This window comes from Rutilus rutilus (assembly GCF_951802725.1).
Source record: "Rutilus rutilus genome assembly, chromosome: 15".
Classification (NCBI taxonomy): Eukaryota; Metazoa; Chordata; class Actinopteri; order Cypriniformes; family Leuciscidae; genus Rutilus; species Rutilus rutilus.
In genome coordinates, this window is record NC_140220.1 from 29,953,519 (window position 1) to 29,969,570 (window position 16,052).

Below are 16,052 nucleotides of genomic sequence, written 5' to 3' on the forward strand. Positions count from 1 at the left end.
TGTTGCTCACTGCAGAGCCAAATGACATGCATCTCCAACTCTGTGGATCTAAAGGGTGGAGCCGTGGAGGGATATAGTTATGGGCAGAGCCGTTAACGGCTCTGGTTATGGGTAGGTGTAGTTGGACCTTCTAGCTCCACCCATTACACCCAGAGAGGGGGAGCTGGACTTCACGCTCCACCCATGGCTCTCGAATCATGTCATCCAGTAGATGCCGCTGTGTGAACTTGGTCCTGATTCATGCTGTAATAAGCAACGGCGTACCACAAAACTCGGAGCTGTCGTCATTTACGTGTAGCTTTTCCAGCGAAATCGCTGTTTAATTAATCTGAGTCCGTTCGTGTCGGAATATTTAAGTGTTTCGGGGAGAAACGAATCGTTCTGTGAAGACGTGGTTGAAGAACTCGAATATCCTGGAGTGTAACTTAGCATCCGCGGCTATCTGACAAAACGCATCAAACCTGACAGACAGTAATATTTGTATTTTTTGTTTGAGCTAATTTTTACTGGCCCGACAGCTTTGATCTTTTGATTCGTTTATTTAACATTGACCATATCGCCCAAGGAAATCTATTTTTCAGATATATATTCGCGAAGGCTCCGGAGGCCGCGGAGCTGCGCTGCTAGCTTCTCTCTCACTTTGCTAAGGTGGAAATTGAACCGTCATTTCATATCTTGGTATTTCTCTGGAACTTTAACTCTACAAACGAGAGCTGAACCCCTACACGGACCCATATCATTTAAGAATTTATTGCTTTTTTCTTATTGTCTGAGGATTTTCCTCCTCCGTGTCCTCAGCTACCGACGTTTAGCAGCTTCCGGCGAGCTGGCGACGCCGCTCATCCCAGGATAAATTAAAGTAAGATATGTCTAGGCTATGTGGTGGGGAGCAGTATGCTGTTTTTGTTACGTCTGTTTCTTATCAGTGATGTGGGACAGTCTATTTTGAATGCTTGAACATAAACTGTGTCCTGGGTTGAATTGAGGACAGGACTAAGGAGAGTAATAATGTAAACATCACTAAAGCGTGGATCTGCTCACACCTCAGCAGCTGCTACAGTCTTGTCTATGTTTTTATTTATTTATTTTGAGGTAGAATTTGCCTTACTGTTCATAGTGTTTCAGCTTAAAAGTTGTCACTTAAAAGCTGGTATTTAAGTATTTATAATTTATTTATAATTTAAGCATTTATAATTTAAGTTCCTGCTGCTATTAGTTTAAGTTTGTGTGTGTGTGTGTGCGCGCGCTTTAGAGTTAGTGTTTTGAGGATTCCTCTTTTGAGATTTGGGCACATTCAAAATTCATAATTTTGAATTTGCTATATTCAGATGAAAGAGATAAAGTACAATTTACATGGGACACTAAATAACAACCTGAAAAGTGTTTACTTTCTATTTCCATGGTTTTTACGTTTACCAAATATTAAAAAGTCATGACAATTTATATATTGAATAAATATTAAAACAGATAGTTGAACTTTATTTTTGCAGTCTATCCAAATTATTTTCAACTTCACAGGTCATGGGGAAATCACAATTGGTTGAAAGTTGTGAGAAGAACCATGAAAGAAAATAACTTTGAACTGATTTAAGTTTCGAAACTAATGATATCTTATCTATTGAAGATGTTATTAAGGAATTAAGATGTTATTAAAGAAAAACCCCGTAACTTTTTGGGGTTAAAAATTATCCAAATTTTATTTTTGAGAAAATACATAACCAGCCAGTGTTCAAAACTATCAGGTAATGCATTAACTAACGTTAACAAATGAGACCTTATTGTAACATGCTACCTTATTTGTCTGTAATACATATCTTTACTGTTTATGATTCGAGTTTATATTCTTTGTGATGAATGACTCCTGATTTTACAGCTCTCTGCCTCCTGCCCTCGAGGTGCGAGTCAGCCAGACTTCTTTTCCTGTGGCGGTACAGGACAGGGCTGTCAGTTATCAGTCAATGATGTCAGAGGAAGGAAAGCAGAGCGCCACACCTGCCCCTCCGTCCAATATGGACACGAAGTCTGAGTCCACAGCCTCGCCACCTACCGGCCAGGGGGTTTCATCGGTGTCTCCCCCAGTGTCCACAGTAACACAGCCTGCACCACCCGCAACCGAGGATGAGGAAGAGGAGAGCGAAGATGAATCTGAGATTCTGGAGGAAAGCCCCTGTGGACGCTGGCAGAAACGGAGAGAGGAGGTATATCCCAAGTCTTTCAATAGCTTTGTGCGTAGAATGGATAAAAATTTAAGTTGTTATTCACTGATAATATTCCCATCTGCTAAATGATGATAACCTTCATTTTAGGGAATTTTGTCTTAATATAATTTTAATTTGAGAGGATTTTATGTAATTTTCTTTTCTTTTCTTGGAAACCTGATGAGTTTTTACTTTTAAATTAAATTAAAAATCCCCTCCACCCCCACAGGTTAACCAGCGCAACGTCCCAGGGATCGACAATGCTTACCTTGCCATGGACACCGAGGAGGGTGTGGAGGTCGTGTGGAATGAGGTCATGTTTTCTGAGCGGAAGAACTTCAAACTACAAGAGGTAAAACTTGTGTAGTTGTCAAGTCTACTGATTTCTGTCTGAAATTTCAATGAGTGTGACAGTGAGACATTTTCTAGATTTCTATTTTTTTAAGGAATGCTGTGCTTTTGATTTCTTTTGTTCATCAAAGAATCCGGAAATAAAATTATCATGGTTTCCACAAAAAATATTAAGCAGCACATCTGTTTTTTAAACTGATAACAATAAGAAAAGCTTCTTGAGCAGCAAATCAGCATATTAGAATGATTTCTGAAGGATCATGTGACACTGAAGACTGGAGTAATGATGCTCAAAATTCAGCTTTGCCATCACATGAATAAAGGACATTTTAAAATATTAAAATATGTATTTTTAATTGTAATATTTAACAATAGTAGTGTTTTTACTGTATTTTTCATCAAATATGCAGACATTGTGAGCATGAGGCTTCTTTCCAAAACATTTGATATGAATGAACTGATGGTTTGCTGTTAGTTACACAAAACACTTCATTTCAAACATCCAGCTGAACTTTCATTTAAACTTCTGAAGGAAGCATAATATGTCACTGTGCCGGTTTGAAAGTTCGCTGTTGATTATTATCTCTGTTCTTGCCCACAGATTCAACTGTATTGCTTTCTGTGTTCTTGCTTGCTGCTAACATATCAAGCTGTGAATTAGCGATACCAATGATTATTGAACTATTATGAGTGTTAGGACAGCTTGATTGCTTCACAGAATGAGTGTGCTTGCCTTCATTTCTGGATGTAAGCTCCTTACACAAAGTGGTCTGACCTATTTGCTGCCAAGCTTTTATTGAAAAATATTTAAGAAAAGCGTTCTCTGTGGTTATGTAACTCTTATTTCTTGAATGTTGGAATAATAAAAAAGGTCTGCTGTTTTTAATATAGCATATTTTACTCTTTCATTGCCTTTTGAGCACTTTTAATCAAACTCGTTTCATTAATGCTTGGCATAGAGTCGTGGACGGCCATCTGTTTGGCCCATCCACATACTGTGTCTGCTTGGCAGACGCTCATCGTGGAATTCAATAAGTAATTTTAGAGGTTGCGTTTTGACAGGCTTTGCCATCTACATTGCTGATTCCCATAAGCACATGTGACTAGTGCAGTGAGTCCAGCCATAAAAAGCAATGAAAACCCCCCCCCCCCCCCCCCCCCACCCTGATCTTTTACGTGATTTGTTATTGTATAATAAAGTAAGAGTTCAGTATTATAGTATCCTCTTCCTCTAGAATTTAGGATGTTGTGTTACATACAAGAAGGTTTCCTGGTAAATAAATCTACTTTTGTGTTTCTATTTCTCAGGAAAAAGTGAAAGCAGTGTTTGATAACCTCATCCAGCTGGAACATCTGAATATAGTGAAGTTTCACAAGTACTGGGCTGATGTGAAGGAGAACAGAGCCAGGGTAAGAAATGTAACAACAAACAAAACAAAAAATACAAGTCATTTTTGGATTTATTTATTTTGTTACCCCCTTCAGGTTATTTTCATCACAGAGTACATGTCTTCTGGGAGCCTGAAGCAGTTTCTAAAGAAGACAAAGAAGAATCATAAGACCATGAATGAAAAGGTAGGATTGCTGCTCTTTTTCTGTTCAGACAAATTGACAAAAGAGCTGTTGAGACATAATGTACTGCAGATTAAAATGTATCTTTTGTCTTCAGTTTCTTGCTTGAATGTTAGTCATTGTTGACTTTGCCTACAGGTGTGACCCATAACAGATTTGTTTAAACCTTTTATTCTTGCTTTTTGGTGCGAGAATATTAAATACCAGGGCAGTACTTAATCACCAAGGTCATCATAAAAACAAAATGCATTATTTTCTTCATTTTAACATGGATCATCATACCAGTTATCGTCATTTGTTTTACACTTTTAAGTGATTTTTACATTCATGTCTCTGTTTATTCTCTGTTTTTCCAGAAATAGGATTGGTGCATTTCTAGATATTAGTAATACTATTAGTCATGTTTTGGTTTCATTGAGTGAAGTATTAGTTGGGATTAATGAAATATTCTGACTTCGTATAATATCAGATGTGGACTTGTTTTCCCGGATGCCATTAACTTTTTGTGGGACTTTTTTAGGCATGGAAACGCTGGTGTACTCAGATATTATCTGCCTTAAGGTTTGTGTACCTCTCTCTTTTTTCTTTCTCTCTATTCAAATACTGTTGTTTACCAATAATGTAGAGATATTTTTAAAGATGTTGGACAAAATTCCTCACTAGCACCTGAAATGTTGTCTGTGACTGTCATAGCTGAGCATTTCTTTTTGTTTTGGTGTTCCATGATATGTCTTGTGGAGAGCTCCTGTTACACTCACGTTTCTCACCATTCTTCCTTCAGCTATCTGCATTCATGTGAACCTCCCATTATCCACGGGAACCTGACCTGTGACACCATTTTCATACAGCACAATGGACTCATCAAAATCGGATCAGGTGGGTTCAAGCACAGTGTTAAGTATGGCTTTTTAAATGTTATAGATTTTATTATTTTTGCTGATGTTTCTGTTGTTTTTTTGTTGTTTTTTAGTGGCCCCAGACACCATTAATAACCATGTAAAAACATGTCGGGAAGAGCAGAAGAGTTTGCACTTCTTTGCTCCAGAGTATGGAGGTAAAACTAGGTTTAAAACTGCATTCAAACTCATTCTAGAGTCGTTTCAGTGCACTTGTTATGTAAAAAATGAAAGTACAATTTGTTCTCTTCCTTCATCCACTTCAGCTGTTGCCAGTGTCACTACAGCTGTGGACATCTATTCCTTTGGAATGTGCGCCTTAGAGGTGAGTGCTGTTTGTTTTGAGCTGCGGATTATTCATCAGTGTATCGGATTGACCAGACCAGAGATTCAGGTTTTTCCCCCACTGTCGTAGATGGCTGTGCTGGAAATCCAAAGTAATGGAGAGTCCTCATATGTGTCACAAGAAGCCATTAATAGTGCCATCCAGTCTCTGGAAGACCCACTGCAGAGAGTGAGTATAGATTGAGTCTACCATTCAAAAACATTTTTATTTTTGAAATGTCTCTCATCAAGGCTGCATTAATATGATCAAACATAAAAATGGTAATATTGTGAAATATTATTTCAATGTGAAATAGCCATTTTATATTTTAAGTTGCAATTAATTCCTGTAATGGCAAAGCTGAATTTCCAGCAGTCACAGTCTTCAGTGTCACATGATCCTTCAGAAATCATTCTAAAGCCGCTTTCCGACCGGAGGAACCTTTTCACAGTTCCTAGAACTATTGGCTAAAGTACCCGGATGTCGGCGTGTTCGCACCGCAGGAACTAGGAACAATTTTAGTTCTAGGAACTCTATTTGGAGGAACTAATTTAGGTCCTACTTCAGAGTAGTGTCTAAACCAGCACTATAGGAACTACCCGTGACGTTAGTGTACGCTGATTGACCAAACGCACGCGGAACACCAGCACCCGCCATTTTTAAAACAGCTATAATGTAAACACACAGATTATAGCCTATATATTTACTCCAGAAACTAACTATACAAACATGGAAAACAGTGATAGATGGGTCTCTAAACCTTTATGCTGAAGAGAAAATCCAACGCAACTTTGAGGGGACCAAGCCAAACATGATTATGTTTATCTGCCCAGCTAGCAACACTGGACATCAACCACACAGCATAGGCTAATAACCTTTTTTTCATATACTGTCTACTTTCTATAACAGTTCTATCTAATAACATATTAAACAGTACTGTTAGACAGATCGCTAACTAATAAACACAGAGAATGCGAGCATTGTTTGCTCTGGCGTTCTCAGCGCCGCCAAAATAAAGGTCTGTCGCGCCGTCAAAATAAAAGTCACCGTGCTTGCGTCACTCCCTTACCCCTCCTACCAGTTCCTATGGCCACTTGGCCAGTGCGAACGCAAACAGCAAAACCGAGTTTGGGGGAGGGTAGTTCTTAGAACTGTTTAGAAGTGGACAGTTCCTAGAACTAAGTTCCTGTAACTACTTGGTCGGAAAGCGGCTTAATATGCTGATTTGGTGCTCGAGAAATATTAATCAGTGTTGAAAACAGTTGTGCTGTTTCTGCTTGTGAAGTCTCATGAACAGTTGTGCTGTGAAGTCTCATGTTTCTCTGTGTGTTTGTTTTAGGAGTTTATTCAGAAGTGTTTGGAGGTGGACCCCAGTAAGAGGCCCACAGCCAGAGAGCTGCTTTTCCATCAAGCTCTGTTTGAAGTGCCTCTTTTGAAACTACTGGCTGCACACTGTATCGTCAGTCACCAGCGTGAGTCATGAGCTAATCTCATTACCATTCAGACATTTCATCTCACCTTCATGAATAAGATTCGCTGATGCTAAACACATTTGCTTTTGCCTACTAGACTTGATCGCAGAAAATGCTTTAGAGGAAATTACCAAGAACATGGACCCCAACCAGGTCATTATGGAAAGGAAAGAGGTCCAACTAAAGTGAGCCTCCTCCTTTGATTCATTGGTTTTACTTTGAAATAGCTTGTTTGGGATGAGGATGAACCTGAGGATTGAATAAGCTGTCATGCCACCTTAAACGGCTTCTGTAATCCTGTCTCTTTTCCCTTCAGACTCTCACAGTTTCCTGCCTTGGAGCTTGACAAGTTCCTTGAGGATGTGAGGTGAGGAAAAATAGAATTTCCCAAATTTTGGGGGGGAATAAGAAATTAGATGGGCCCAGATTCAAATGTCAAGAAAGAAGTCAAAAAACAAGCACAAACGTAATGATGTTCGCTGCTCTTGTGATGTAGGAATGGGATCTATCCACTGACTGCCTTCGGCATGCCCTGCCCACAGCAGCCTCAACAAGAGACTGTCAAGTCCCCCATCGTGCCACCCTCTGTCAAATCGCCTACGCCTGAGCCTGCAGAGTTGGAGACCAGGAAGGTGAGAAATGGACTGATTTAAGGAGATGGTGACCAAGTATCAATGATTAAGAAGAAAACAATTTTTTTCACCTTCGCCCTGTCTCTCCGTGTGGCGTATTACTACTTTCCACTCAAACAAGTCTAGATGTGTGGTTGCAGTTAGTCAACAGGATTAGCAGTATTTTACCAACGTATGTTCGTGTTAAAGATAATCTCTCTCTTTTAAGGTTGTACAGATGCAGTGCAACATCGAGCCTGTGGAGGAGGGAGCGAAACATCATGTAAGCCCTTTTTCTGTGTTCATTGCTGGAGTTATGCAAGTTAGATGTTTATTCTGTGTCCATAACTCCTCACTGCTCTTTTTCTAGCTGACCTTACTGCTAAAACTGGAAGATAAGCTCAACCGACACTTGAGTTGTGACTTGGCGCCAAGTGAGTACTTTATCAGGCCCCAAACAAACTATACACAAGTATGTAAATGCTTGCAGCTACACGGCTGGATTTAACATGCCGTTGTGCTCTGAATGTGTCAGAATGCAGCACAAATATGTGATGCATTCTCAGCTGCAAGAGACATTAGCACAGTCGGTTTCGTCTTTCTAGTCAGCTTGCTCAGAATCAAGAAGCTTTGCTGAGTTGGCTAAGCTGTCAACATGTTTATAGCTAGCTACCTGAATTCACATGCGGTTTAATCCAACATTTATGTTTGGTACCGCCACAATAAGGAAATAATCAGTTAAGAAGAATTAAGTAATTAGGGGCCAAGCACTGAAATCGTTGGCGTTCTTATTATGGGCCAAGCACTGAAAGTGCGTAGGCGTCTCTTGAAATTGTTGACGTTCTTATCTTCTTCTTCTTCCGTATGGAAGTCTATGGCAGCCCATAGAACTGCTTGCGGGAAAGTTATGAAATGTGGCACACTGATAGAGGACAGTCTGAACAGTCACCATAGCAAATTTGGAGTCTCTAACTCAATCCCTAAGCACCAAAACTGTCCAAAGTTTTACCCATGTTTATGCTAATAACTTTTGAACCGTAAGGGCTAGGAACAAAATGTCATGTAAATCCTTCCACCATTTAGATTTTTTTTTAAAAACCTGCTTTTTCGAACTTGTCCTAGATGGTTCCTCCGATTTTCACGAAAATTGAACCAGATCATCTTCAGACCATGCCGACAAGAAGTTATGGAATTCAAGTTAATTTGTCAAACCGTTCTTGAATACCGCGCAAACAAATTTTACGTAGCGCTTGCAAAAACAGACGTAAGACTGTATCTCCGCAACGCTTTATCGTATTCAGACCAAAATTGGTACGTCATCACAAGCATGACCTGAGGCGACATGCTGTGTTTCGGCACAGCACCACCTACTGGTCCGGAGATATGAAAAATGGCTGTTTTTGGTTATCATTTCTAAACAGTTTGTCCAAAAATCATAAAAGTGGACTCGTTAGGTTCAGGGCGTCATGCCGAGTCGGCTGATATACAGTTTTTCCATATCGGCCATTTTGGGCGTCGGCCATTTTGAATTTTGTACTAAAATGCTGTATTTTATGAACACATGAACGTATTGTTACAAAACTTGGTATGGGTCATTGGTACGATGCTCTGAAAGAGTCTGAGAAGTTTTGGACCAGCGGCACCTAGTGGTGAAAAAAAAGTATTTACATGCAACTTTGGATTTGGTTGACTTATTTTCACATGAGTTACATTCCTGAATCCTTGCCGAGTCTAACGATACCAAACATTCTAGGTTTTGCCTTATGGTTATTAGCGCAATGTTGTAAATTAGTGCTTAAAAAAACATGTGCCAATATCTTCGAAACCGTTAGACTGATCGAGATGAAACCACCGTAGGAAGTGTAAAAAACTGCCATAGTAAGTGGCAAAAAAATCCAATCAAAGTCACCCATGGGTAATTTATTATGCTCTCATACATATAAATGTCTATAACTCCCAAACAAAATGAGATATTTTCACCAAATTTGACACACACATGTATGGGCTAACTCTGAGGACACAAAAAAAATGGTGGGATTGTGCCTCTTGATGGCGTTATAATAGAACAAAACAAGGAAATTGCCATTAATTACAATATGATATCATGATATTAAATGCTATACTTTACGAAAGCATTGGTGTCCCATTACGAAACTTGGTATGTTTCTTCAGCACCATGCCCTGAAAGTAATCAAAACGTTTTTTTTTTATAAACAGCATTTCAAAAGTTATAATGAAATTTCCAAAAATGCTAATACATTTTTAATAAATTAGCCAATTGCAATGAAACTGGTCTTAATAGATCTCTTGGGTCGCACCAAGAACATAGATACCAAGTTTGCCATGTTTGGCCGAACTTCCTGTCCGCCATCTTGATTTTCATTCAATACCTACTTTTTCGAACTCCTCATAGACCGCGTGTCCAGTTTTCACCAAAATCGAATCGTATCATCTCCGGACCGTGCCAACTTAAAGATATGGATTTCGTGTCGATAGATGTAACCGTTTTTGTATACCGCAGCGACAAAGTTGAGGCTTGATGCCAAAATGACTCTGAGGCTGTAACTCTGCAATTCCTTGACATATTGGCACCAAACTTTGTATGTGTCATTGTCACCTCACTCTGACAACACCACATCAATTTTGTAATTGCGCCACCTGTTGGTCGAAAGTGATAAACCATTAAGTAATATTATTAGTGACTGTATATCATTATTCAGCCATTTTGCCTTAAATCATATTAAAATGTCTTTAGTTGCTCCTTGCTGCAGTTGGTCTGACACTCCCAGCCAAGTTGGCATGTCTTATCGTCGTCTTTGCGCTTGGCCCCTATAATTGCTGCTTGCAGCTATATTTTACCATGGATCTGTTTAGTTGCATTCAAATGTGTGTACTTGCATAGTGTGTTTCTGGTCTGATTTATTTATTTTTTTTTTCTAATTTGTGCATTATGAAATAATTGTCACAAAAACAAGAGTTCTGCAGATATGTGGAAGTGGATCAGATTGAATCAGAATTGTGACCAAAAAAAAGTATAGAAAAGTTAACTGTTATAATACAGCCTTTTTCTGTTGACTTATTGCTGAAACTCAAGAATGGTGTTCTCTGTGTGTGTGTTAGATGAGAATGTACAGGAGTTGGCTGTGGAACTGGTCCAGCTTGGCTTCATTAGTGAGGTAAGAACTTTCCCTCAAGATGTTATGTTCACTCCCGTCCAAAAGTTTGGGCTCCCTAACTTGCATTATGAAGTAACATGATCAAAAGTGACAGAAAAGACATTTGTTTGTAACAAAAGATCTTTATTTCAAATAAATGCTGTTCTAAACTTTCTATTCATTAAAGAATCCTGAAAAAAGTATCAAGGCTTCCACAAAAAATTTTTTTTTTAATATTGATGATAATAATAAGAAATGTTTATTGAGCAGCAAATCAGCATATTAATATAATTTCTGATGGATCGTGTGACACTGAAGACTGGAGTAATGATGCTGAAAATTCAGCTTTTCCATCACAGGAATAAACGTTTAAATATATTTGAACAGTTATTCAAAGTTATTTTAAATTGTAATAAAATTGCACAATATTTATTTGTATACAGTATTTTGAGTCTTTAAAATCATGAACTCCTAAAATCAATGAGTCTTTGATCATTTTTAAGTCAGAATGTTAGCAGTGTAATATTTTTCAAACTACTTATGTAATTCATTATTTCTTTGCCCAAGATGACGACATTGCACTTTTTGTATGCGCACTTGTCAAAATCACATCTGAATCTGAATATAGTTGAGCCAAACTCGTCAGTCACAGGACAATGAAGTGTGAGAAATTGTCAATCAAAAACACTTTCAAGCAATGTTTCTCAGTTTCAGTGTTGGTATGGTTACTGTGTTTATTCAGTATTGTGAGATCACTCAATGTTATGGCCATCTTTAAAACATTTGTCACCAGGTTCAAATTTACAAGGTGTTTTTTTCCCCCCCATACCACTAGTGCCAACATTCAGAAATAAAATGTTTCCAATCAATAATTCATTTGCTTGAGGAAATGTTTTGATCAGCCGTAGCTGATTCCTGGAAGGGTGATATAGGAGAAAAGACAAACGCTGTGAGCTAATCAGAAAAACAGCACACAAAGTAGAGTCCATGGTTTAGCTGTAACCCAAAAAACAGACATGAAAAGCTTCTCTGTTAATACACAAATAAGAGCCAGACCTCTCCCAGAGAATACCACAATAGGGCTTGGCATTATAGCGCTAGTGGAAATTAGCATACGGCAGCTTAACCATCTGCACTACCATGGCTTTTTGTTTGGTAGTTCTATTAAAACTGTTTGCTGCTGTTCACAGCCAGTTTTCTTCATGAATTTTCCCTCTGCAGTCTCAGGGGTCGTTTACACAACACTGTAAAAACTAAAAACGGAAAACTTTTTATGCTTTTTGGCCATTCATTTACACAACAACGGCGTTTTGGGGGCCTGAAAACGCAAACTTCTGAAAACTGGTTTCAAAGTGCAAGTTTTTCAAAATGACACCGTTGTCATCTCTGTGTAAACTACAAAACGCGAATTTGTGAAAACGGTGATGTCATGCGCAATTAAGCGTGCGTATTATGTGTTCAGTCTATAGGTGCGTAGTGTTTCTTTACAAAGTGACATCGCCAACTACTGGCCTGGCAGCATAAAACAGCGTTTTTAGTTGTTTTCGGGGATCCGTGTGAACCGGGATCGTTTTAACAGCGTTGTAGTCTGTACGTGAAAAGCGCAAAGGAAAAAAACGTTTTCCGTTTTAGTACATCGTTGTCGTGAGCAGTCATTGCTCTTTCTTCACTATAAAGGTATTTTCTCAGTTCATCTCAACGATATTGTCATCTGCCACTTATGCAAGGGATGTTGCTGTACCATCTGTGGAACTCCAGCAGATTTCCTTCTTTCATCCGTCTCTGCCTTTAATACAATACCTGACACTGCACAATAGAATGTTTAGCTTTTTATATCTACTTTTTGTTCTTTTATAGCAGGGATTCCCAGGGATATATGAGATTTCAGTTGTGCCTGCAACTTAATCAGTGTTTTTAGTTCCCTTAAGGCCGTGTGTCCACCAAAGCGTTTTTAGCCAGCTGTGGGCGCTTGAGAGCGTTTTGCCAGCGTTGCGTTTTTTTCAGTTGAGACACTTTGCTTGTTATACGGACTATCCGCGAAAGTGTTACTTGTATCTCATTTCACACATATTTTGTTTCTGTGTTGATTCCATATTAAAATGTCAATGTAATGTATTTTCTCTGGCTCTTGTTTTAAATGATTTTGTTCCGCTATTATGCTTGTTGTCATCTGTTGACGTTGTACAAGCAGAATGTGGCGGTTGGTCGGTGTGGTATTAGTCACGCCCCTCCTCCACTGTGATTGGACGTTTGGGTAAAAAGTGACAGTGATGAGCGCTGCGTTTTACCCACAGTTGAACATTCTTCAACTCTCGAAGACTTGTAAAAAACGCCAGACGCTCAGCGCCTCTTAAGGGGGTCGCACACCGGATGCACAGCTCAGTCTTTTAAATTCGAACACATTATTCTCTATGAGAGTACACACACCGGTGGCGCCTTTCGCCGTCTGTCCGCGGCACCCAGCAACGGCTCAGGGCCGTGTTCAAAATCCTGCCGCGCCATTTACATAGTTTTATATTAGTGTCTCAAATCGTAGTTAATTTATATACGGACTTCACCCTGTGCTGCAATATACATTTAGTTTTATATTTATTTACAGAAATCAGAAAATTGCTGACGTTATCAGATTTTCAGGTGAGAGTTGTCCTAGACGTGACGTGGTGCGGCGCGGCGCTGAGCTGCGCGTCCGGTGTGCGACCCCCTTTACGCTCATGGGGCCCTATTTTAACGATCTGAAACGCAAGTGTCAAAGCGCAAAGCGCAAGTAACTTTGTGGGCGGGTCTCGGCGCTGTTGCTATTTTCCCAGCGGGATAAATGACTCTTGCGCCGGGCGCAAATCTAAAAGGGGTTGGTCTGAAGTAGCTTCATTATTCATAGGTGTGGTTTGGGCGTAACGTGAAATAAACCAATCAGAGCATCATCTCACATTCCCTTTAAGAGCAGACGCATTTTTTCCTTGGCGTATTGCTATTATAACGGCGGATTTGCCAGGCGCACGCCAAGAGCGGTTCACAGCCGAGGAGACCAACGCTCTCGTCACGGCCGTAAAAGAGAGAGAAGTGACATTGTGGATGGGAGAAACACACCAAAATTAGCTTCGGTTAAACAGGCATATAATAATGTGGGTAAATGTGTAAGCTAGATGTATGCTTTTATAATAAATTATTATATTTATAATAAATTATCTATCTATCTATCTATCTATCTATCTATCTATCTATCTATCTATCGTTTGTAATAATATGATTTGCAAAAATGAAAACTGCTGCTTCTGTGTAGATTAGAGAATCACAGTGTATGAGCGTTGTGCACTCTATACATGATGGTCAAGCATGCGCCCTTAAAATAGCATAATGAACAACGCGCAACGCGTCACTGACTTTAGACTAGGTTTTTTCTGGCCAGTGGCGCAATTGTTTTATGGAACAGTAAAATAGCACCAGGGAACGTTTGCGCCGGAACACGCCTCCTTTTTTGCGCTGAACCGCCCAGGGAGCGCAAGTTCATTCCCTAGTTTAGCGACGTGCTTCTGTGGAGGGAAAAGCGCGCTTTGCGCGGGTGCAAAATGCGTCGGTGTACAAAGTCAATTGCGCTGGGTGCAAGATAGGGCCCATGGAGTTTTAAAAAGGCGGCGCTCCCATTGAAAACAATTGAAAAAACACGCCAGCCGCATGAAAAAACGCTTTGGTGGACACATGGCCTAAGGATTTAAAAAAAAATATTAAGTTTATTTTATTGTATTTTACTGTTGCTTTTATTTCTTTATTTATTCTATTATCTGCTGTTCCCACTTTAATTTTTTTTTTTTTTTTGGTCCTTCTCTCTCAAGGGGGATCAGCCACGTCTCACTACCGTGCTGGAGGAGGCCTTCTCTAGATTCTACAGCCGTAACGGCTCTCTCAATCCTGTGACGGTTTCCTCATAGCGGAGGGTCGAATCTGCCAGCTCCTCTCCATCATCCCTTACCTTCATGCACGGGACGGGACTCTAGCGCTTTCATCACTCAGAGGATCGTATGCAAGCTTTGTGGGGAGGGATCAGAACGCCTCGAACTGAGCCTCAAAAAGAAAACGACCCCCGCGCTCTGTGCTTCACACCACTTTAGGTGTTGGCTGATGGTTCCCGTCTACATCTATTCTGTCAGTGTAGCAGTCTGCTTCTCTGTTTTAAAAGAAGAAAAAAATGACTCGGGTTATTATTTAAATCAGTATTACGAGCTGTATTTTGGAACATTTTTGCTTACAGTATGTGTGGGATCGGTTACTTCTGGTTTGCACTTTAGCAAATCCTTTTTGTTGTCTTTTTAGGCACATCACATGCATATTTCATGGTCTTTTATTCACCCTTTCAATCATTCATTTATTCTTTTTTTTTTTTTATTGTAAGGGGAATGTGTTATTGTGTTATTTTGAAATTACCAAATAACACTGTCTTTATTGTTGTACCTTTTAAGGTACAACAGTTAATTGTTAGGTACATCTATTAAGTGTGGTTAACTTTGGTCTGCAATGCAAGATCTACGACGACTGTGAAAGGAAAGGGGTTCTCGATGCATTGAAAAAAGTAATCGGATTATTTATCTATATGCATATGGTCCATCTTGAAGCGTGTTTCACTTTCATCATTGTGGCGGCTGTTTTTTTTCCCCCCTTTATTACCTGTGAATGTATGCTGTAAGTTTTCATTTTAATGGTTTCTAAGCAAAGGGCACTTGATTTGACTTGTCTTTTCTCCCTGTATGTGACACAGTTATGAGTTTCATTATAAAGAAATTATCTACAGTGCACCAGACGTGTTCAAATGTGCCTTCAACAGAGACACAATCAATCCATGTTCAGAAGACCCATAGACTGACAAACATATATTATTCCTTATATCTTTTAGTGTTGTTTCTTTCTTAACTGGTCTGCATGCAAATATACTGTATTTTTTGGCATATTTGCAGTATATTAAAACTCCTGGGGTTTTGTTTGGCAGCATCATTTTCAGTCCAAACAAGCAGTTCAAGCACTGATTCATTTTATGTTGATGGCAATAAGTTTCATATTCACCTCTATGGTACATCAACATCTGTCTGTTACAAGCAGCCCATTTGAGATTATGCATGAAATACAGTTTAACAACTGCATTTTTTTTTATTATTCTTTATTTTCAATTATAAAATTGATCCAAATTGCTTCAGATATTGGATAGTGGAGTGGAAATGATGCCTGTAAAGCCTCACCACATCAATGCTTTTGTTTTCGTTTGGTTAATGCAGACCGGCTACGACGGATGATTCGTTCTGTAGTTGTTTTGAAAGAAACAGGCTTTGTCTCACGCAAAACATTCAGAAACTCATAACTGCTTTTACTCTGTTAAGCTCTATCTTTTCAAAGTTGCACCATTTCTTGATATAAAGATGAGATACGGGGTACTTCCATTCTTTGTCTGTCGTATTTTGTGTCATTTGGAAATATTAGGATTTTATT

General features: G+C 39.3%; 1 protein-coding gene across 1 annotated transcript; it reads left to right on the forward strand.

Moving 5' to 3' along the window:
* The first annotated feature begins 183 nt into the window (after nucleotides 1-183).
* On the forward strand, nucleotides 184-16,003 carry nrbp1 (nuclear receptor binding protein 1). The gene is made up of 18 exons (XM_084432554.1): nucleotides 184-859; nucleotides 1,874-2,198; nucleotides 2,428-2,550; nucleotides 3,858-3,959; nucleotides 4,035-4,124; nucleotides 4,642-4,682; nucleotides 4,903-4,997; nucleotides 5,092-5,175; nucleotides 5,284-5,342; nucleotides 5,433-5,531; nucleotides 6,682-6,814; nucleotides 6,912-6,999; nucleotides 7,131-7,181; nucleotides 7,311-7,446; nucleotides 7,655-7,708; nucleotides 7,796-7,859; nucleotides 10,546-10,601; nucleotides 14,411-16,003. The coding sequence occupies exons 2-18, from the start codon at nucleotides 1,959-1,961 to the stop codon at nucleotides 14,504-14,506; spliced, it is 1,611 nt and encodes a 536-aa protein (XP_084288680.1). The 5' UTR covers nucleotides 184-859; nucleotides 1,874-1,958; the 3' UTR covers nucleotides 14,507-16,003.
* The last annotated feature ends 49 nt before the right edge of the window (nucleotides 16,004-16,052 follow it).

What these genes read in the sequence shown, in the direction of transcription:
- nrbp1 (XM_084432554.1), top strand. Translation starts at nt 1,959, where the DNA reads ATGATGTCAGAGGAAGGAAAGCAGAGCGCCACACCTGCCCCTCCGTCC. An exon ending in TTGGAATGTGCGCCTTAGAG is followed by an intron (nt 5,343 to 5,432) that starts GTGAGTGCTGTT and finishes CCACTGTCGTAG; the next exon opens with ATGGCTGTGCTGGAAATCCA. An exon ending in CAGAGTTGGAGACCAGGAAG is followed by an intron (nt 7,447 to 7,654) that starts GTGAGAAATGGA and finishes CTCTCTTTTAAG; the next exon opens with GTTGTACAGATGCAGTGCAA.